Source organism: Teleopsis dalmanni, chromosome 2 (genome assembly GCF_002237135.1).
Source record: "Teleopsis dalmanni isolate 2A chromosome 2, ASM223713v2, whole genome shotgun sequence".
NCBI classification, from domain to species: domain Eukaryota; kingdom Metazoa; phylum Arthropoda; class Insecta; order Diptera; family Diopsidae; genus Teleopsis; species Teleopsis dalmanni.
This window is the reverse complement of record NC_051847.1, coordinates 131,671,258-131,696,686: the sequence shown is the minus strand read 5'-3', so window position 1 is coordinate 131,696,686 and position 25,429 is coordinate 131,671,258. Positions and strand designations below refer to the sequence as shown.

Below are 25,429 nucleotides of genomic sequence, written 5' to 3'. Positions count from 1 at the left end.
GTTACTTACTTAATTTGAATTTGATTACTTAATTTGAAATTAAGTAATCAAATTAATATGTGTACTATTATGTTAAGTAAGAAACAATTTTAACACTTTAAATACCTAAAACTTACCAAAAAAAATGTAATTATTTTTCTAAATTCACATAATTTTACTATATATCTCAACAATCGTTTTCTATATAAATTACACTAATCAAAAATAATTTTGGTTTGGTCTACGGAATTTTCGACAAAAAATATCAGATGTGCGCAATTATTAAGCATGCGATATACTGACCTTGTGTTGCCAGATTATTGAACTGTATCGAGCTGCCGGTAAGGAAATGCCTACATAAATATGTGCGGAATTTTATATAATTATAGGCACAGGGCTCTTTTATTGTATTATACACGTAGTGTGGGAGAAAGTGGCCAAAATTATTTAAAAATATTAATGTTAAAAAACAACTTAATGAATATAATTATGTTTATGACGTAGAAATTATAAAACTCAATTTAAATAGATATTGTTTGTTTTATGAATTTGTATATTCCCTTAAAACAGAAGACTGTAATATATGTATAGACTTATATGCGTTTATATTTTTCGGAGTTTAGATTCTTTAATTTACAAATTTGCCTTGATTGTTCTACTTTGATTTTTCATTAGTAGAGTTTTGTTAAGGAAATGCATAAATCTATACAAAATACATGAAATATTAAAAAAAATGTTTTAAAATTCCTCAATAAACACAAAAAATATACTACTTTTAGAGAAAATTTTTATAGAACATAATCATGGACCCTTTTAAAACAGCTAATCATAAAGGGAATAAAGACTATTATTAAACTCTGCAATAATTGTTGCTTTGATTATGTGGTAATTTGGACTAAGTAGAAAAAAGCTATAAACATTCAACAAAAAGTCAAATTTGCAATAAAAATTTTATATAAATTAATGAATTAATTTATTTTCAATTATTGCAACACGTATTTAGCACTATTTTCAATTATAAAGAAAGCAATGTAAGTCGTGATCAACTAAAAAAATAAAATAATTAATTTTTTTTCTTTGTTAACGATCTTTTCAATTAATATTATTTTAAAGATTTTTATGGATAATTTCAATACAATTTAATTTGGTTTTTCCAGTAATCTTCATGTAACTTAAAATTTCTAGATTTTAAATTAAGTATAATTATTTAATAAATCATATCTATATAATTTCAAAGATTAATAGATTTATATACAAAAATAAATTACATTAATATTCAATTTAAAATTAATTTTTATTATTTTTTTTTGTTTGATATATTAGATATTTGCTTTTTAATATTTTTATTTTATACATAAATTATTATTATGTAAAAACACGTCAGATAAATCTAACTAAATGGATAAAATATTTTAGGTAACTAGATAGATTTATTTAGATAGAATTTAGGTAACTAAAATTCTACTAATTACTGTACTAAACATTTTTATAGATATATACAATCAGATTAGTAAAATTAATTACTTATGCATTAAAACCTTTACACCATATATAAAAAATAAATTTATATCAAATATTTGCTGACCTTTCCGGAAAACTCTGAAAGTCCATTAAATACTGAAAGCAAATAAACAAACATATTAAATGCAGGTAATTTGTCAAATCATTCAATATTAAATATTGACAGTACGTTAATGTTCAAATCAAACTCATACATTATATATCTTTCATAAATGTAAATGTCATTGCAATAATTGCAAAAGAATACCTTTTTATTGCCATTGCCCCCCTTCACACTTGCTCTAGTGTGTTAAATATTTAAGTGGAATTAACAAATTTACAAATTGAGTTGTTTGTTGAGCTGCGACTTTAAAACTATGCAGTTTTGCAAAGTTATTAAGCCAAATAGCAAATAAAAAATTAAATTAAAAAACAGACAATGAAAAGTGGTGTAAAATTTATGAAAAAATGACCCAAAAAGGTAACCACACAATTACACAAAATCTGTGTATTTGTGTCTCTATGAAAAAATTGTATAATAAATTAAAACGTACTGAAATCATTAAAACGAAATGTGAAACACATATGTAAAAAATTGCTATTGTATGATTTAAATGAATGATTTTTATTATTATACAATAACAATGAACTTAATAATATTGCATAGGCATGTATACTCACTCATAGAGAGATACATAGATAAATACCTTATATATGGTTACAGCATATGGCATACTCCATTACAGTATAAATTACACACAGTCAAAATAATTAGTTAACAGATACATTTGCATGAAACTATAGATATTTCGATAAGTGTGCTTTATACCAACAGCATGTAAAACTTTGCATCTAGCAATTATTGTGTTCAATGAATATTTTTTCGAGTACACATTTTTTCACGAGATGCAGTAGAATCCATAATGAAAAAACTATAAAATTAAATTTATTTAATTTAATATTATCACACCATAATAATTACAAACTTATAAATATATTTGTTTTAAAATATATATATAGTTTTAGGTTGCTAAAGACAAAAGTTTGAAACGAATGTTCAGATCCCAATGCCTTTGAGGTTAGTATCTTGATAAGGAACTACATCAAAGTTTATAAAACAATTGTCACTATTTTTTAAAATTTTTATTTACAGAATATGACACAAATTTTTTTTGAAAAAATGTTAAAACCAAGTTAATGTTACTTCTAAATATATAGTACGTATTCACGAAAGGTATTCACGTCACTAAATATGTGCATTATATTTTTATAATAGCTCGAATCTAATAATAGAAACGCCATTAAGAAAAATTAATTAAATAAATGTCTAACATTTTATATTTATTATGTCACATTTATTACTATCTTAATGTTCATTAGTTGTCCATATAAATTTATTGAACATTGCTTTACGCAATCAAATATCTATACTTTATACTTATGAATGGTTATTTAAAAACGCATAGAATCTACTTTATCATACTTTCTAACAAACCTTCGACCAACATTTCTTAGGAAAAAAGTTGACTGCATAGGGCTGCAAGAACTAGTTTAAATTTTATTTAATCATGATCAAGAATATATGATCTCTTATATATACTTTTTTTTTTGTGAATTTGTTCTTAACAGATCTTCACGATAACATTTTTTAGAAAATAAATCAAATTAGTAAAATTTCAAGATCTAATTTAACGTGTGTCAAGTTTGAATGGTTTCTCAAGATTTTGTCCCCAACTTTAATTCTACATCACATGTCATTTAAGTATCCAATTAACTAGCTGAACATGTAAATTTGGTGGCAATTAATTTGCACCTAAGTCCCGTTCCGGTAACTAGGTTTCTCAATGGAAACCTAGTCCCATTCACATCATCATATTTCACATTACCTTAATCTTCATTCTCCTTGCTTTATTATTGTATATCTTATGAATTTCCGTTTTCTATACAAAAAAAAATCAATTACATAATTTACAGAAGTAATTATTTTCTTTATTAAATTATCGCATTGCATATGAATTTTCCTACTAAATTGGATTTATACGAATGCCGAAATAAACCTTTTTTATTCCACCCATATAAAAATATTATATATGTGAAAAATAAAAGCTATTTTTTTTACATATATCTAGTAATACTAATCCGATTATTTCAAACGGATACGTGTTTGAAAAATAACATTTCAGGCTACGTTGTCATAATATTAACAAAAATCAAGTTGTTATATAACAACTCCAGAAACTAAGTACATAAGACAAACACAAATACAATTTCATTGAAACAATTTATAGTTGTTGCCAAAATTGACAAAAGTGCTACCTATCTGCACAAAAAAAATGATCAGGGCAAAATAAACAAATGTCACGTTGGGTTTCAAAATTTTTGAGAAGAACTTTTTCAAGTTTTAAGCGCGAAACTATCTATTTAAAGATAAAACTGTTTTAACTTCATTCGTTCTATCGTAAATAAATTGATGCTGCTACAAAATTAACCAGAAAATCTTTAATCCATACTACTTACAAATTCCTAAAAGCATCTTCTATTTCACTTAGGGACCTGTCATCACTCCATTATCCTCAATCTGTTTTCTTATCCTATAACTTATGATCCCTATATCCTAAAAAAAACTATTTCTCTTTAATTAAGATAAGAAGTCTTATCCTTTAACTTATCATCTCTATACCCTAAAAAAAACCTTTTTCTCTTTAAAATATAGGAATGAATTAATTTTCTTTTATTTATATTTTAACTTTGTAAGCAGAATTTCTCTTGAAATGATCGATCGAAAATAGTCGTATGAAATAAAATCTATCCCCTGAGGATACATCTTTCAACTTAAAGTTGCAATTTTTTATTCGAATTTACAAATCTAAATTCTAAAAAAATTTTGCTTCAGCTGAATACCAACCAAACTTATATCAAAGAAAAATTCTACTATCCAGGGGCTATTATTATAGAGTTAAGTGCACTTACTTTTGGTAAGCAAAAAAATTTAATGAACTTTTCTATATTTTGCAAATGTTGATGAACTCTTTAATCGACTTAAGCGTGACATTGTTTTTAACTCTTAATCATATAACCTTAGATTTCACAGGTTAAGAGACTTCTTTTTTTGTATATACCTACTGATTCATATTTCAATGACAGAGCTAACAGAACGCATAGGGATCACTTTTGATTAACCTCTGGAAAAACGATGAAAAATTCACTTTATTTGCTTTGACAACGAAACTTTGGTGCTGTATATAAACCATACAAGCAATGTTAAGTTACCAAGCAATCTTAAAAATATTGAGGTTATTGACTACGAATTAATATTGCATTAATTGAATTGAATTGATTTGAATTGTTTTACTATTGTTTAAATATTTGGTGTTTTATTTTTATTTTTAAACACTTTTCTATGAACTTTGAAGAATCTGTATTTTATTATTTGGTTTGCATCGCCTTAAGTCATTCCTAGATGAATTATGTGTTGCAATCACTTTTTTATTTATATTTTTTATAAGAGAGATTTTTAAAACTCTTATCTTCTCCTTCTAAGCATATTATTATCTTCGAACATGAACTTACAGATTGTTATTTCTGATTTATCTACAGCTTCTCGAAATCGCTACCTTCAGATTTCACACAATCCCTGCCGTGTATTCTCAAGCCACGACATTGTTCTGCCTTCTATGATTTATTTACACGAAAGTCTTCTAGATTTCGTCTTTTGAATGTGTCCGATATTTTTCTTTTTTTGTTGGTACGTAGCAGTACTACTGAGTTTGTTATGTGATCAGTATAACTGATCTTTGGAATGCATCGATATCGCCATAATTCAAAGGATTTTCAGTTTATAATGGACGTACCAAATAATGTCCATAATACTGCACTATTTGAAATGCAGCATTTCAGAATCTTTTGTTTAATTGGTATTAATTACTTGTAGTATGTTCCTACGTAACACGCTGATAGCGCCACTAAAGATTGACAACTTCCAAATGATACCTGATAAAATTTCATGTATTTAAACGATTTCTTATTTAGTTACTAATATAAATATATTAGTAACTAAAGACTAGCCGTGTTAATAACGCTACATTTACGTTGTCAGAAGTATGGATTCAAAGCAAATACCGTGATAGCAAAAGCTTCACAACAAAAAAGGTGGTAACACTGCAAAAAATCAAAAAATTCTCAAAATCATTTTGAAAAACCGTAATTGATGTTTCAGGATATGTGAGAATATGTCAACTTCATCTTGCATAAACATTTGGCTATGGAAAGCTCTTTTCGAGGTTGTGATGAACTGTTGTGATAGCAAAATTTAAGTTGTGATAGCAAGATAAAAATGAATCTCTGAATCGGTATTTAACAATGAATGAGAATTTAATACACAACTTCATTTCAGAGTTATTCATTCAGCTCGGCATTCAGCTGGCAGAAAAGCAACTAACAGCTGGCAATATTATAGCGTCTATATTTTGATGTGCGAGTTCAATCATCCATAGCGATCGATCTATAGTGCAACTGGTTTGATGATCCTCTTTAACTAAGAAAATGCGCTATATCACAAGTCGTGGGCTGCCATGTTTAAACTGCAAGCATTGGACTTCGAATTGCTTTCACATCCACTGTATTTGCCAGGTTTGACCCCATCAATAACTGCCTTTAAAAAATTGCACCAAGGAAAGAGATTTGGTTCTAACAAAAAAGTCATTGCCGAAACCGAGTCAAATTTAAAGACCAAAGATGAATCATTCGAAGTGTGAGAAAAGCATGATCATATTACTTTTGAAGAAGAATACGTTAATAAATAAATTTGAATTTTGCCAAAATGTTTTTTTTTTTGGTTACCCTTCGGGCTTAACAGCCAATGTGTTAGTTAGTTTCTTAGTTTATTGTTTCGCATGCATACTTCTTAGAACGATCCTATTGTTCATTGAGCTGATATCCTAGATAAGAACTAGAATGTTATTCCGAATAAAAATTAATTTAAGGCTTTGTAAATAAATTTCAAAATTTTCTAAAAGTTACTTCTACATAATTTATTTTATCTTTTTTGCTGCATGGACAATCTTTAGTGAGTGCTAACTGAGAAATTTGCACAACAAAAAATAAATAATAATTAGTCAACAAGAAATAAACTAACAGCCATATAAAACTAAATAAATAAATAATTTAAGACGTTTTTGCTTAAAGCATTTTTTTATAACGACTTCTTTGACAAAATCTTTACCATGCTATAACAGAACTAAAATGTCTCACTTATATTGGAATCAAACAGATATTTAGCTCAAACTGTTAAGAACTCATTAAAGTTATAATAAACTATAACTTTAGTTTCGACTGTTTTTTTTTCATCTTTATACTTTGTTTATTAAGTTACCTTCAATTTTCAATTATTTTCAGTGAAGTGCAATTTCATATATTTTAAATGAATCTGACCCTCAAGTACAAACGAAAATTGCTGTATAAAATTCAGTGTCTTTGAAAACCTTTTACTTTTATCTTTAGCCTTAAAGTTCCCAGCACGTTCGAAATCAAACACATTTACGAGATAGTACAAAACTTTTAACCCACAAATCAACAAAATCACTGTGCGGACGGTACAATTTCGAATAGAGATCAATGCGCATATATGCTGCTCGTACTCGTAATATAGCACAGACACTAAATTCAAAGATGCATGAAGAAAGAATGAAATAATAGAAACATTCTACACTAGTGTATCAACACAAATATGAAAATGCTTTGAGTTTCTGAATACATAAAGTAGACGCAAGTGAGATTGGTTTCATGTAACTAAGAATTGCATCTATCTATTGATTAGCTTATACATGTTGTACTCCAATTTTTTCGTTCCAATAATAATGAATATCATAATCTGTTTCTTTTATATTGATTTGCATATATAATAGTTTGAAAAAGTAAGAAAATAAGTATTAAAACCATACTTGGCAAATACATTTCACTGAACTGATATTAGTTATTAGTTAGATATTTTTTTTTTAATCAAATGAAAATCAATTTGCAACTCAAAGCAAATTTTACTGCAGAGTCTGTTAACATGTAACATCATCTTTCTTTCCATCTTTATTCGATTTTAGTTTGGAGAGATTTCTTTTTGTGTTATTTTTATAAGATATTTTGTATTTTAATTCAATTTAAATATTCCGAAATGTTTTCGTTTGAATGTATTTAATTTTTGTGTACATTCCTGCAGTGAGAGTTTAGTAGTTTCGCCTTATCTTTCGAAGATTCTTAAAATTTTAAACTCCAATGCATTATCTAAGCTTACATAGTCACTAAATAACTTTTATGTTAGATAATTGATGTTAGTGTTGTCATCGATGATTAAATTTATGAATCATAAAAGGTATTTCATGTTTTGATATTATATCTTTCGCCGCTATAAATCTTCATTATTTGTAGATTCCAATGAAATTAAAAAAAAATTTGTTTATTGCTACATAATATCAAGTTATTTTCAAAATGATTAAATTTGATTAATCAATGCATCAAAGTTCGGAGTATATCAATGCTAAGATAACAGTTTACCCCAATGATATTCTGAAATTTACTTGATTTCTTGTACTTCTAAAATTTTACACAATTTTAAATTAGCTATTTTAAGAGAAATTTTTAAATATATTTATACATAAAAAACGTTTTCAAAATATAAATTTTTAATTATTACATTTCTTATAATATTACTGAAACAGTTAGTGATATCTATAACACCACAATGTAATATCTTTAAATTTGAGATGGATTTAGTACATTTTAATGTCTCGATATAACAGACAATTCCATCAAAATGACATTAATTATGGTATGAGATACAATGGTTACGTCATAACCTTGAAATAATGACAAATGTTGGTCACACTATGTGAACATGCTTATCACATAATGGAAAAAACATCCGAACGAGAAAAATTAGCACCACAAGTTGGTGTTTTCTCCCCAACGACAAACTGGGATTATGCGATCCCAATATTTGCTGAAAAGATTCTGAAGAATCAAGATGAAGGGCATGTTAATCACTTGAATAAGTAGCGGGGCCTGGACGCAGGTCAAGCCAATGAAAGTCTTAAATTACTAATAGGAACCGTTCCTCGAAGTAATACTTACATAAAAAAAAGGCATTCCTTAAAAAGAGTTAATGTACTTAATATTGACTTCATATAAAAATAAAAATTAATTAATGCAATAAATAATGACTCTACTAAAGAATAGTATTAAAATTTAACAATTAAAAAAAAATTTAATACACAGCAAGTAAATTTGTTAATGAACTTTCACTGCAAATTAACAAAAATCCAGAAAAAAGTGCGAACATACAATTCAAGTACATCTTTGGGTCAGTTGGCATATGAACACCGACTCTGAGCTTTAATTTTGGCAGAGGACATTTTCAAACCTCGGTAACTGCAAAATTATTTACGAATAATTAAATATAAGAAATAATTTCCAGACGACTGACGATGGTGATGACGGGTATGTGGCAATACTCGAAACAGCTGTGACCATACAACCATAAATTCAATAAATTAATAAAATAATAAAATTTTATTATTGTAATTTAATACTATTCGAAATACCTCTCTATTGAAAGTTTGTAGTTTATACACTCAACCCTCTATAACTCGAATTTTCTATAACTCGAACTAAAAAGAGTGCAACAGGGTTTAAGAGAGCAAATTAGAATATGGGAAAGTGCGTTCTATAAGTCGAATTTTTGTTTTAAGGATGAATTCATTTTGGTGTTAGGGAATGTCCTTTCAAATCAAGTATTTTATTTTTTTTTCTTATGTTGCTTTTTTGTGCAAATGCCAGTCGTAGTTTAACTGCGGTTTCAAGTAAATAAAATAACTTCCAATGCTTCTCTTAACGATTATATTGAGCTTGACAATGAAATTTGTACATCAATCTTTCCTACAGATGCCGATATTATTGAGCATTATAGCTCTGAATTAGTGGATCCGATTCTCAGCGCAACGGAAAGTGATGATGAGGGTTTGGTGGATGAAATTGTTCATCTGTCTTCCAAGAATGAAGTACAAGACTGAATTCTGAATCTTTATTTGCAATCGAATACTATTCTAACTCATGACCATTATAAGGCTTGGAATAAATTGGAATCTTTTTTTACTAAAAATACAAAAAAAAAAATCTCTAACCTTAATTTCTGAATTTTTCTATAACTTATGTGCTCTCTTTGATTTAATATTTATTGATTTCAAATAAATAAATATCTTAAAATGTAATTCTAGTTTCTTTGTAAAATGGTACTTCGAGTTATGAAAATTTGACTATGTTATGAATTTAGTTTCTTTCATCCAAACCGGGCGTTATAATTCAATTTAATAGAAAATAAAAATACAATATTCTAATCACATTCAAGGAAATGTAAGCTGTTTATATTGTAGATATATTCTTATGAATACAGCAACTTTACTTCTTCCTATCCGAGTTTTACATGATTTAAGGTAACTCACACTACTATTCAAGTTTGTTAAATTCTACAAAACTCAAAACTTAATAAAGTAAAGTGCTTTGTATAGTCAAAAAAGGTAAATAAATTAGTATTGCATTCATTAGTTGAAATAAGAGAATGTTTACTAATTCAAAGTTGTTTACTAAAGTCAATAATCAATCAATTTTTCAAATTATTGACATCTCTCTTTATGACGGTCAAGGCACTGGAAACACTCAAATCTAAACTAATCTAACGAAACTTCAATGTTTGTATCTTATTTTCAATGCAAATATTTATTAAAAAAATAACCTCTAAAAATGTTAACAGACTTCAAATTACTGATTTGTGCATATTTGGTTATAATTGATTATAGTATATTGACAATATTACTACAAAAATTGTCGACTTGCTTAGTTTTACAGTTTTGGAACGCCTACGTTTTTTGTTCTTTAGGTAACAAAACTCTACACCACAGTTTATTGCAATTCAAGAGAAAGTTTTTAATATATTTAGTGAAATAAATAAACTAAATTAAAATTCAAAATATAATTAAAAACAATAACAAAAATTGTGATTTTATCAATTTTCTCAATTATACAATATTTTACTGTTGATTTTATATCAATTATTATATACTTACTTTTTACTTATTATATTTATATAATTTATATATATTGCTTTTAGGATTTGCTTGTTATATATTTCTTATTATTTATATTAATTTATTAATAGCGAGTATTATATATATTTATTAATATACACATATATAAATATTTATTATATTTTATTTAAAAATTCAGTTTTATTTTGAATATATTTATTATATACAGCGGGTTTCGTATTAAAGCAATTGCATCCGACTTTTTCTATACAACTTTTCCTACTAATAGCCAAATGGTAAAACTATGTTTTATATAGTGACGATTGCTCTAAGGTGCGGAGGTGTGCGGTGAACACCCTAACATAATTTACAAAATGTCAAATAACATAGGTATATAAATTTATTAAGTATCTTCATATCAAAAATTATTATTATTTATTACATTTCCATATATATATTTTTAAAGTTTTAGCAAAAACAATTAAATTGTCTATGAAAACTCAATCAATTTGCTTCTGTTAGCTGTTATATTTGTTAGTTGTGCTCATATATTTACAGCTCAAATCACAGAACATTTCTATTATATTTCACCTCTCCCCTTTGTGTGCAATGAAGTTGGCCGCACATTCATACGTTGCATATGAACAAAATAATGTGCGTGTGCTCCCGTTCGTAATATCAGAAATAGAGATTTATATAGTGGGAATTGTATGAGAGTAATTTTCTGTTCTACTCGAATATCAACTGCATGCATACGAATCCAACATGATGATTTGCCAAAGTGGTTGCATGAGCGGCTGAAGTTTGCAGCTCATCTCACCATACATTTCTATCACATTTCGTCTCTCCCCTTTTAACAGTAGCACCCACGAATTTCTGTCGCTCACTGTGCGGAGTACTTGTCCGCACATTTATACGTTGCAAGTGGGTTTGATTTTGTTTGATCACTGCATAAACATGTATGGTTCTGAGTTAAAACTCTTTTGTTTGAAAAAAGTTGGTTTGATGTTACGAGAATTATGTGAAAAGTTTTGTTTCTTCCATATTGATATAATATTAAATTTATATATAAATCATTAATTTAATTTATTTAATATGTTATTTTGTTAATGAATTGTTAATATAATATTGCGAATATATGTATTGTTGCCTAATATAATATGGTTATTATTAACAAAACATCTCATATATTTTAATTTAAATGGTACATGTAAAAACAACATTAAAGAAGGGCCGCACACCCTTCCAGATAGGGCACGCGTCGTCACTGGTTTTATACCTATTTTAGGCCCCAAAAATCTTTAAAAATCACGCAAAATATTATCTCATTTAATTTGTTTAACATATATTTCAAATATCAAGAAAATCGGTTGAAAAACAACGAAGTTATAACGCATTCGTAATATGTATTATAATTTATGAAGGGGTTCCAGTAAACTGATGAAATTTAAATTAGATTCAAAAGAAAGGTCATCTTGAAAATTTCTTTTCTACTGGTTCAGACAGAGGCGTATCAAGAGCCGAAATTAGGAAAATGTTTAAAATATTCTATATTTTAAATTATAATTTATATTTTATTTATAATTTATTTTAAGTTTGAATGTTTATTAATAACTAATGAGTTAATACTTATATAGGTGTATTCCAGTTGTATTCGAGTCAAAAGTGTTGAGTCTTTTTGCCTGTAGCAAATCCACAAAACTCGTTTCATTGTATATCAGTATTTCTTTATTTCGGTAAAACCTGGAGATGTTAGTTGTGTGCTATAATCATAAATAATAATCTTAAAGAAACAACTTAAAGCGGTAAGTACAATTAAACATATACATTACTAAATTAGAAGAAATAACATCACTATTGTTGTAATCAATATATTAATATTAGCGATATTAAGTATATTTCATTTGATTTGTATAATAGCTTGGGATAGCTTAGAAAAAATTTTGGGGCTGAGATTTATACATTTTAAAGTTAATAGGTATGTGTATAGTAAATATTAGAATTTTTAGATATCATAGAAAAAATGATTTTTGTAATTTTTTAAAGCATTTCTGAAAGCATTAACATTATTGTTCTCGAATTATGGAAACATCATAATTTTTTTATCATAACATAATTTTGTATTTTTATTATAAATTCACAAATTTTCATTACTATAAGCTCCTCTTATTACCCAAAACCTTATTATTTTAATCATCCTTTTAATATGGTACACATATTATTTCATATGGTGATATTTCATTCTATAATTTTATTAGACCACTGTACATGTAGTCCGGAACACTTTCTCCGATCACTATGAAAAATTTTACTAACCATTATTTCAGTATGTGTTTGGCTCGGTTCTACTTGCACGGGTGCTGGTACGGAGCCATTGAACTACTTTCCATTACTTTTTAGACTTGTTTGGTTATGGATGACTATAATTTATTATAAATCATTTCAAAAATATTTATTTATTGATTTGAATGCTTTTAAACTTAAGACTTCTTCTTACTGATCAGATGTAATTCTATTCGCAATAAATTTAAAATTATGGAACGTTATTATCTCTGACTTAATAAGTCCAATTCTAATTGCTCAAACGACATGAAATTTTGACAGTATTTGAGAAATGGATGTACCTTACCAATATACGTAGATAGATAGTCTTCTACAAATATCTGTTCTTAAAAAATTATGTGTACTTTGAAAGATAACTCGTAATAGGATTTTAAAAGTTTATGTGTACTTTTGAATATACCTCGAAATAGCATTGTTACCCAATTTTCACTATGTTAAGAAGCGCCTTAGAAGTATACAATACTTTTTGGATTTTTTTAAGACTTCTAAGATGAGAGTAAAGATTCATCAGTCATTTTCCACAAATCTTAATATGTAAATTTTTAAATTCCAAGTGTAGATACGATAAAATGTGCTAAGATTATAAGATATAATTTAACAGTGCCTAGACAAAAGCATTATTTAACATACATTTTGCATAGTATTAAAGAAAAACAGTATTTAAATTATCATTTCATTTGAATTAAGAAAACCAAAATCCGCATTTTTAAATTTTTAATTAAATAGAAAATTAGAGCATAAAATAGGTAAATAAATTTGTCATTTTTTGATCTATGCTTTATATCTCCTCCTCCGCCATCATTTCTAATTTTAAATATTTTTTGCGGTTGTTGAACTAAAAGCAAGGCAAATAGCAGAATCAAATAAAAACTAACTTGGGTTTAGAATTATACACTAAAAAAAATTTTATACTGCATTACGCACAAATTATACAGTTTTGTAGGGTAAAGCACCTACACCGAGAATTATTCGTAATTACATACTCCCAGGTAAACCATTCCATATGGAGACATCTACTTATATAAATAAATGTAATTAAACTAATTATTATACGATGTGTTGCATGACGAGCTCAAGTATAACTAGAATCCAACATTCTATTTTTTAATTTTTATTATGCTAGTAGTTGGAAGTGTCAATTAGTTCTAATTAATATCAAATGATGCTGCGAAAACATTTTATACTCAACGAATTGTAGTTTATTAAGAATGCATAATGTACTCGTATCTTGTAATTACGGAAGTTGTTATTATCATTATTATTTGATATCTTGCTAACGCCCATTAAAAGGAAATCTTAATCTTAAATCTTAATTTTGGGATGTAAGTCAGAAAAAGTTTGTATTAAAGAATTATATACATGCCGTTAATCCTCTTATTAGATGTACTCTTTTAAATAATATTAGAAAACACAAAATATTGAACCGTGCAATGTACCTGACGTTCCTTACTATTAGCATACGGGTATAATGGCAATATATTAGTTAATATATGTTTTTGTAAATAAATGCTCTCTCGCGTGTATTTACATATATATCAGTACATAGTTTTATAAATACATATAAGTTCATTCAGAACTTTATCGTTCCGCTTTGCAGCTTTTTGGTGCACTCATTTTGATGCATTTTTGCGAAGCACGTCATGGAAGAAGTGCTACAAAATTATGAAAATATTATAAATTATAGGAGGGACAAGTCTAAAAGGATGTAGCAATGTAATTAGTAATAAAGATATAGTACTATTTTCATATAAAGTTACAAGTGCTAAAAAGACACGTCTATATAAAAAAATTAGAGTTTACAAAAAGAAAGTATAGTATTTTATATAGTATTTTGACAGTTGGAAATAGAAGATCATATAGTTTTTATATATTATTTGCCTCCTAAATGATCAGGATACAGCAAATAAATATAACATTTAAATGATCTTTTGATTCTGAAAAACGTACATACGTATGGTATAGTCAAACCTTGTCTTACGATATAAGAGCATAATTAAGGCTTAGCGGAGAATTATCAGTAATGCAGTGTCTTCTTCTATGTTCTGCTATGCATGATTTTGTTAGAATTTAGATTGAAAGAGATTGAGGATAAGACAAGGACCCTTATTCTTCTATCTTCTGTTATGCATGATTTTTTTTTATTTTAAATTGATTGAGATTAAGGATACGACGAGGACCGAAAGGATTATGTGATACTGTTTGGCAATGGATAGTTCAAGAAGTAAGGAAAAATTCATACATATTACTGCTGACATATTGATAACAGTAGTTAACATCTAAGTTACAAGTGTGGTCTATAGATACAATAACAGTTTATCAAAAAACAATTTCCATGGTTTAGCAGTAATCAAAATAATATATATTATGAGCAAAGTCAACAGGTTAAAAATTATAAATTTCTGGAAGAAAATTGTGTATTCCATTTAATTTAGCAGGTGTGTTAACAAAATTAAACGATATACAAAAAAATTTAAATCGGCTAAAATATCTTCAATTGTAATTCTCATTAATTTTACATAAAGTATTTTATATTAATATGTAAAACGTAATTAGTCGTTAGTATTGTTATTGGCGTATAAAATAATTATTTTAATAAGACTATGTTACTTATGTCAAATATAACATAGGTATAAACTTTGCTTTAATTTTATCTAATAGATTCACTTAAGCCGTTTGATAGCATTTGTTTCATATTGTCCGTAAAATACCTTATACACATCTATTCACTTTATTTAGAGGCCATCATTCGTTATGTATTTGTTGTCCTCAGATTTTTTTTCTATTTATTTTTTACATAACGGCATTAACATTACGGAATATAACAAAAAAATAAAAACAAAAGTTGTGGTAGCAGCTTGTTTAGAACTTTTGACTTGGTTTAGTAGAGCTGGATTTAGGTAACAAAAACTGTAATATTAATTTGACCGATAAAATATTTTTAAAACTAATTAAAAAATTTTTTTATTATTCAAAATTAATCAATTTCACCATCATTAGAATAAAAAAATATAATAATAATAAAGCACAATATATGGATGTGTAGCCTTTAGCAAAGCTTCAAACACTACTATTCGCCAGCTAGAAATTGCACAAAGTCAGGCTCTGAGAAGACTTTTCAAGGTACCATAGTACATTAGGACGAATGACATCCTCAGGGACCTCAAAATTGATCCGATTAAAAAATACATAAAGGATAGACAGAGCCTATTTACACTATCATGAACTTGACGACAACATGAACTGTCAGTTCAGTTTACACTATCATGAACTGTCATGAGCGTGAAATTTGTTTTGTGTAAACTTATAAAATGGTTGTGTGTACTAGTGCAGAAATTCAAAGTATTCAGCATTAAAAGGTAAACATAAACGTAACATTGCATATGTAAGCATGTCAAGCTGAAAAAAACGCAGCTTAAAAGCAGCTTCGTCGCTTCAAATTCATGAACTCACATCACACTCTCTTCCCTCTCTCATCTGTCGGTAACCGGCTTTTAAGTTCATGTTACGTTCATGATAGTGTATATAGGCCCACAGACTTACCAACACCGCGTTTTCGAATCTCAGAATGGTTACAGGTTCCTTCTGGAGATATACAGATCTGAGGTCAATTATTGCTTAGTGTGACGAAGTGATAAACAATAATCCAGTCAAGGCGTAAAGAGGGGGTTTGAAGATCCTCGATTTAATAAAGAGTAAAAGTGCTCAAGTGCACTGCCTCAAATAGCTTCAACATAAATATATGGTATCAATTAATTAATCGATAGGCACTTTTTTACTTACCAACTTCATTATTCGTAATAGATATAATATTTTAAGCTCTATATTAAAATATTTAATATAAGGTGCAATAATAGTGTACGAATAAAGAATATATTATACAAGAGTAAGACATTTATAACACAAGAATTTGACAAGTTCGTTGACAAGATTCGACATTAATACGTATTTAAGCAAGTACTATTGTAGCAATTACGTTAATTATGTGTTCTTACTTCATCTCATAGAAAAATGCTTAAAAATTAATACCATAATTGTTATTTGAATTTACAAAGATTTTTGTTGTAATAATTAATTATAATTAATAAATTATTATATTATAATTATTATTATTTAAAGGTTTTCATACTATATTAAAAATATGTCTAATGATCATTACGAAATATATTTTAAAAATTGTGCCTGAAAGTATGCACTAATATTTTACATTTTATAGCATTTTGTCATTTTATAGTACATGAACTTTACGTTATAATTGTTAATATGTTGTTTTTTTTTCATTCACCTTCAGGTCTATAAAATTATATTTTCTTTACTTATTGTCTTAATTTTATCTTATCGAATGAATGTGATTACTTAAATAAATTAGTCATTCTCATATTCGTATTGTCTATCATAGTTATTTAATTGCTGAATATTAAATGAAAGACGTAAAAGCCATAAAACATAATAAAATGTATAGAAAACCAGTGGCATACATTTAATGATATTAACTAAATGGCAAAGAGCGCATTACCAGATAAAAGCTAATTGTAAGTTCATTGCACTAATGGCAATTATTTTGCTATAACAAAATGTGACAAAGGTCTGAACCTTCATACTCCACCACCATACCATTCATTATTAGCTTCTTACTACATTTTACTACAATTTACTACTAATTTATTTTATTTTTGAATCCAAAGTTTATTCAACTCTTGAAAGTGCACGGAAATGTGTAACATATGCACGAATGCGCTGAACCCCAATTCAATGAAACACCTTTGCAACGAATTTCCACCGATAGGAGGGGAGTTCATGTTCAATATCACTCTAGCAATTTTGTGGAACTAAAAATAAACATTATTTAGTTTTACTTTCATGTTTATCTCTGCATTTTTATCTCCGCTGATACAATTGCAGTAATGAACGAGCAAATAAATAAGTAATAATTTCATGTCAATTGCACTGAGCCCATATTGACATATTGCCAGCCGGCAAACGGTGCTGATGACCGACCGATTCATACGATTTTGTAATGGAGTTTTTTTTTATTGGTTTGTTTATGGCATATCTCTGGTAATCAATGTTGGCCCAATGGTTTTGTAACTATGAAATGTAATAACAATTACATGCCTTAATAGTTGGAGTAATCGTTTTCCCACACAAACTCTGATATGCTTTTGATCACATGGGCAAGTCATTTTAAGCAACAGTTAAGAATGTTTGCACAACATTTAAGTTTTAATGACTGACAGCTATCACTTCCAAACTTCAAATTTCCAACTCTTTTATAGAATTTTACTTCAGGTTTTATATAGGTAAGTGCGTGGGTTGTTAGGTTACGAGTAAATATTTCGGCGTCAAATGTCAATACATCAAAATGTGAATTTTTGATTGTTTTTCTTTAAAGTTTTGTAGGTAATAAATATGGGATTCAGTAACATAGTAAGAAAAAGGGGAGATATTATATTAAGTTCAATAATAGTTATATGAACGATTATAATGTAATTGACAGCTTTTCGTAAAAATGCGTATCATACATATAATTTATTATTTCTATAGTATTTAATGTAAACTACTATCAGGAGCATAAGTTTGTTTAATGGATTTTAAAAGTAAGTAAAAACAAAAAATTCTCTTTAAAAAATGCTTATAAATTTTCTGGTATAAAAAATAAGCTGAGTGTAATCGGTAATTTTAGTGGTAGGACTGAAGAGCCAGTCAGCGGTGTTTTTCACACTTGCATCGGCATATTTCGCCGATGAATGCCCCATTGGAACTTCGAGGAATTCCGCCGGTACCAGTTGAAGTTAAGTGTTTGGGCCTAACTTCCCCCTTGGTGAGGAGCGAGGGCTATCTAACACTTATGCTGAATGGTTGCAAATGAATACAATCATTCTACCTGCGTTAGTTTGGGTTTTAACTACAGCTATCTTGACACCCCTTTTAAGCAGCCAACCTTTACGTAATGGGGGAGTTGGGCCTTTCAGCGTTGCTCTTATGCTAACCTCTATTCGGCGCACGTGTAAGCGCTCATCCCGTCGTACTACATTGAGCCATTATTTAAGCCTCATTGGGCTTTAGATACAAGGCCGCCACTCCAACCTAACCTAACTTAATTCTGATATTAAAAATAAAGCAAAATGAACACATACTGAAGGTTACAAAAATAGACTGATAATTAAAGACTCAAGGATACATATACATATATAAAGGTATATATATCCAAATTAAATTTATGTGGTTTCCGTCCTGTTTTTTTTTTCTGATTATTTGTGTATATTGGTACTTACTAGCTGTAGTCTTACAATTTTTGTGCATGTATATTCTAAACGTCAGACCTTAAAACTAAGATTTTTTGTGCTCTCTGCAGGGAAATATTATAATACTTCTTCTATTTTTAAGTTTTGATAGATATTTGTATTTGTAACTGCAGTTAGGTTGTCATCCATAGTATTGATCAGTTCTCTCAAGTTAACGATGAATATATTAATAGTGTTAGTTATTTAGACTGCTTGTGGTTAAATTTGTTTTGAGTGCTTGTTTTAGGTACTATTTACTGCCTCGATTCATAAAAAGTCTTCACATTACATTTATTGTCAGGAATTACGAAGTCATTAGTTGAAAAAAGATGTTTTTAATATTTTGCATTTAAATTTTGGATGATAACCTCTTATGTAATAACATGGTTTGACAATAAAAAAGTTTCCAAAAAATAAAGTATCAAAAAAAGGTTCTCAATAAAATTACTATTTTAAGTTTGTGAGAAATCATTGTTGGAAAATTGTTCGGTGAGACTACAAAATCATAATTAAAAATCACAGAAATGTAGAAATGTTAATTTTTTATTCAAGCTCCTTCTGGCGATTAATACACTAATAAGTCAATAGTTGTTCAAAGTAAAGGTTTTTATAATATATGTTAAGTTTTATAAAATTTGTCTCTCTTTTTTTGTTGATAATACAGTTTTAATAAACATTATTTCATGTGAACTCGAATCCCATCATTGAATCGAGAGAATCGAGAAACACATGACTAACACCATGACTAGACAATAAATTATGTAGACTCAAACCGATTTTAAAACCCTTTTATATGGTCGATTTTTGAATTATAATTCGTAAGCCAGAAATTTCAAAAGATAATATTAATTAAAATACCTTTTTTTTTATTTGGACCTACAGTCAATGATATCTTCACTGACTCCACTAATATAGCAGAAATTAAAATATTCTTAAGCTTAGATATAGACTTAATTCTTAAAGATTTCTGTGACAAACTTAACTCAATGCTGTAAAATAATAATAACATTAATATAAATTTAATATTATTATTAATTGTAAAATTATTTAATAATAAACAAAATTAGCTAACATTTTTAATAATTGATGAAATTGTCTCATTTATTTACAGTTTCTAATGTATGAATCCAAAAATTGTTGATAATTAAAAATCACGGCACAAATAAGTCGTCAGCATAAAACAGAAAAGTCGAAAAGTCGAAAACTCGCATCCAAAATGGGTACATGGAATTTAAAAACATTCCAAAAGAGTACACATACGCAAAGGTGCATCAAAGTACAAAACTAAAACTGAACAAAAACTTGAATAGACACTGAAACTGAAGTGACGGTAACGCAACATAAAAATTTAAGTAAATAATAGAAAAATAATAACAAAAATAAACAACTACAAAATTACAGTTAAGTAAAAACCCCGAATTTCCCACCATTGTCACGCCGAAATTTACAACATTCCAATTGCCTTTAATGTTGCTGAGATTATCGACGCAATAAGCGATTCGTTATTAAATATGCCACAATTTATGCATTTTGGCACGTTTTCAAAAATTGTCACTACTATTTTAATAAGTCAAATAATAATACTCACGATCTTGACCACAAAAACACAGGCGGGAGTCATTAGGACTAGCGAAATTGCCAGTGATAATAGTAACGATAAAACATTAGAAGCAATAAGCGCTAGGAAAAATGACCCTGACATTGTTGGAAATGGTGCGGCAACCAATTTGGAGGTGCGGAATACGAGCACGAGTGAGGGCATTACAAAACCGGAAACTACAAAGTTAAACAACCTAAGTCACGGGAGCACGGTAGTGGTAAATGGTTCAGAAAAAAGAATGCTTTTGAAAGCGGTGAGAGGTGATGACGAATCAACTACAAAAGCAGCAATATTTAGTCATAATAGCAAAAATGATACTATATCAGGCAATGTCCAAAACATCAGTCATATGTATAGTATCGATAGTGGTTTGGTATGGAACGATAACTTAGAGACAACAAGTGTAACTCCTGTTGAAATTACAACTGAGAATGTTTTAGTTGAAATAGAAGAATTAGCTGTGAAACATACACAGGATAAAAAAGGTGTTACTACTGCAGAAAATACAACTACCAATACACCAATAGACGTAAAGCATACAGATCAAATTGCTATGCTACATAGTACAGAATTGTCTGATAATTCACAAGAAGCGACGACATTTACTACCAAAAAAGTAGATAAGTCTGCATTGGATAGTATGCAAACTGAGTCACCTCCAGTAAAACCAACAATACAAGTTGCTTTGTCAAGTAATGAGACCACTGTTATACCACAGGCTACACAAATAATAACAACAACTGCGTCAACTGTAAGTAAAGTAAATATTTCAAACCCTAATGAAGAATCGAATGAGATACATATAAATAATATAAATACGACTGCAGTAAAGCGTGCTAAATTTATTAATGATAATTCTACAAATGCACAACAAATGAATCTACCTGATGCTGCAGAAGTATGGAGTTTAGCAGGTATGAAAACTGTACCTAAAATGAATCACAGTTCAGTTGAAAGTCAGCTAACAGCACCGTTGAGTGTGAAAACCGCTTTTATGGAAAAAGATCTGCATAGCGATTTCAATAATGTTAATGACAGTGATAGTCATAGTGAGAAGAATTTATTGGATTGGACACAAATTATGTTGAACACTGATTTAGTCACAAAGATGAAGACTAAAGGTAATTTAGTGCTTTTAAATAAAGAAGACACAACAACAACAACAACTGCACAACCAATTTCTACACAAGTCAATGATATTACAAACATTGTAAGTGGTTATAATAGTTTATCTAATATTTCTTCACCAACTACTGCTACAACCTTGTATAATAGCACTTCACTTACAACAAATTTGCCAACTGTTTTATTCGCGACCTCTACGGTAAGTACACCAGAGAGTATAACAGTCACAACAGCAATTTTATCAGCTGATATCACTGATAAGAAAGAGCTTATCAGTAAAAACATTCCAACTCCCTCTTCGAGTGTAGATGAAACGACATTGGAAACTATATCCAATACACAAACAGAGACTACACTGAAAAGAGTAGACGATGAATTGAAAGAGCACATAAATATTGCAAATACTCTTCAATGGCAACAACCTACTACAACCACAACATCTGCAGTCCCTCAACAAATTACAACGCTTGAACAACATACAACAGCGGCAACAGTAATAGTGACGCTCCCAGATAATCATTCCAAGAACACTGAAAGTGACATAATAAAATCTAAATCGAATTTACTGGATTTAACATCATCTACACCCGCAACAACACAAACTGATGGCAGTCAGAATGAAGTAAACATTTTTAAAGTTCAGAAAAAAAATAACAATAAAGAAGGCGGCGGCGTCGTCATGACTAACGCTAATGAGCATGATAACACTTACGCTCACAACGTGACTACACTTGAGCATTCCTTAACTGAGACAACTACGCTTAGTCTGCTTCCAACTGGCAAAGTGGTTGCAAGTGCCAATGAAACGCGTTTCGGTTTGAATGAAAATTTACAAACACTTAAAGATAAAAATAACGACGTCGAAGACGGCATTACCGTAGAGCCAGCAATTAGTACTACAACGGAAACAATATTACCAACAGTTTTGGCAAAAAATGAAACTATATTAACAACGACGGAAATTAACAATCAAATTGGCAATCAATTGGATTTAGACAAAAAAGAAAATAAGCAAGAAAATAAGCAAGCTCCTAGCGACAGTGTCACTGATTTGATTAGTACAAAAACGATTTTGGCCGAAACGACCACAGAAAAAACTACGACAATATCGTCGCATGAGAACGAGTTATTAATATTTACAACGAAAACTGCGACTACTGGAACAACACCAGCTACTACCACATTGGCAATAACAGTTGCGACGAAAACAACCCCAATAGCAACGGTAACAACTTTTTCACCTTCACTGCCAACCATAGCAACAATTGGGTCAATTCTTGAGACAGGGGAGGCTTCCACAAAGGTAACACCTGTTAGAATTAACAATGTAGATGTAGTAGAGGAAGAAACGACTACAGCAAAAATAACCACAACTGGCCAAATACTCAATAATACAAGTACTGATTCTAAAGACGCTTCTATAGAGACTAACAACGTAATCGATACTTTGGATAAACCGTTAACGACAACAAAAACAACAGCTACAACAACAGGTGCACAAGACAAAATAACAGCAGATGATAAACTCGTTGAAACACAATCGAACTCTTTAGCAGAGTCGGATAACAGTTTTGATAAAGACATCAACAATAAAGAAAATAAGGATGAAGAAAAATTGTTAACGGATATAACAACAACTACTATGAATAGCGCATCAAGCACCACAACTACAACTGCGGCACCCACAACAACTACAACTTCGACAACAACAACAACAATACCAACAACTGAATCACCTTTAATAAATTTATTAGACCATACGACAACAAAACCAGTTACTACAACACCTGTTCCTATAACCACGAAAACGGAGGATATTTATAAAATTATTGCTACTACAACTACGACAACAGCGCCATTAACTACAGCACAAACTACAAATATACCTCCAACTATTTCTACTATTTCACCTGATGATATACCAATAACCACCTCCGCAAATTTACCTATAACCACCACTTTAAATATACCCACCACAGTAGCTTCAACATCAGTTCCGATAACTACCGTAGCAACGACTATCACATCATTTAAAATGTTACCTACTTCGAGCAACGATGTTGTCGGCATGCCTCCTGTAAATACAATTCCACCAGATCATACCCTTGCTGGTGGCAATATACAACACTCATCACCCACTGATGGCAATGAAAGTGATGTTAATGTCATTATTGCTATCACTGTAAGCATAGTGGGTGTAATAGCACTAATATTATTAGTTGCTTTCCTCTATCTGATGCGTAAACGTCAAAAACAAATGTCATATGGACAACGATGCCGTCCAGTTAGCATGGATGCTTATAGTTTAGATAATGTTTCAGTTTTGGGTAGTGTACGCCGTAAAGGTGCAGCTATGCGTGCTTCAAAACGTTCCTTTGGTAATGCTGCATTCGATGATCCGTCGCTGAAGCATAATGCTCTTAATGCTACAGAGTTGATTAAATTTGTGGATCGTCGTTCAAGTATCTTTGAAGAGTTTCGTGATGTGCCGCAAATAATTGCACGTCCTGATGAGGTACCACCAGGATGTGAAGATAAAAATAGGTAAGTGGCTTTTGAAAATATATACGCAATTTATGCTAATAATTATAACAAAATATTACTAAGTATTAGATTTTGCCAAAAGTTCAAGGTAGGTTTTAAACCTCTGAGTTCGTTTACTATAACACAACGGCTTAATAGGCCTAAATGGATCCTTATGATCGCCAGTATAATCTAACCAAAGCCTCCACTCCATATGAAAGTTTAAGTTCTTTAGTCTATATATGAACTAACAATATAGAAAAGGCCTTACATATTTGTCAGTAATTTTTTTTAAGCTTTGATAAAACTACTATTTTATCTGTACAGTTTCTTTTAAATATCGAAAAAACACAAAAGATCTATTATTAATAAATATTGTAAAATTCTAAATTTTGTTAAACAATTCTTTATGGCTAGGATAAATTACGAGATAAATTTAGCAGTGTTGTAGTTTCAAATTCCAAAGATTTTAGATGTTATACATGATTTAGATACAGCCGCAACATTTATGTCGTTTTATTTGCTTTTATTAGTTGTATTTTGATAAGTGGTTCTAATCAACGCTTGTAATTTTGAAATCTATAAATAAGGTCCATAATTGATGTAATGTTTCCAATTGTAAGCAATAGACGTACTCAGTTAATAGATGAAATAATGTTTATGAACGAGAAATATTATAAACAAAACTTTTATAACTTTTATGACTCTGGTTTCTAAATTAGCTAGCAGTAATGTTAATCCTCCTATGTTCCTCATTGCAGGTCATTGTTAAACAGGTACAAATAGATTATGTATATTATTGATATATAAATTTATACAGTAATTACCGATCAAATAAAATACTTACTTATGTACAGCACAATTCTGACAAGTTCTACACTTTTTCAAATAAGTTCAATCCAATGCCGATAATATTTTATTATAAAATATTGTATAAATTTTGACTAAATCATAGATAATACATACTTATAACTGCCATGTTTAAGCAGTGATTTCAATGATCCCTTCGG

At 29.0% G+C, this 25,429-nt stretch overlaps 1 protein-coding gene across 1 annotated transcript in view; it reads left to right on the top strand.

Annotated features, from left to right (window-relative positions):
- LOC119677725 (mucin-17) overlaps nucleotides 1-25,429 on the top strand; it is a 59,240-nt gene that overhangs the window by 22,348 nt on the left and 11,463 nt on the right. Inside the window, exons 2-4 of the mRNA XM_038089184.1 lie at nucleotides 12,185-12,352; nucleotides 20,283-20,501; nucleotides 20,573-24,440. Coding sequence (XP_037945112.1) covers nucleotides 20,683-24,440 — 3,758 coding nt within the window. The 5' untranslated portion in view covers nucleotides 12,185-12,352; nucleotides 20,283-20,501; nucleotides 20,573-20,682. The remainder of the gene's footprint in view (nucleotides 1-12,184; nucleotides 12,353-20,282; nucleotides 20,502-20,572; nucleotides 24,441-25,429) is intronic.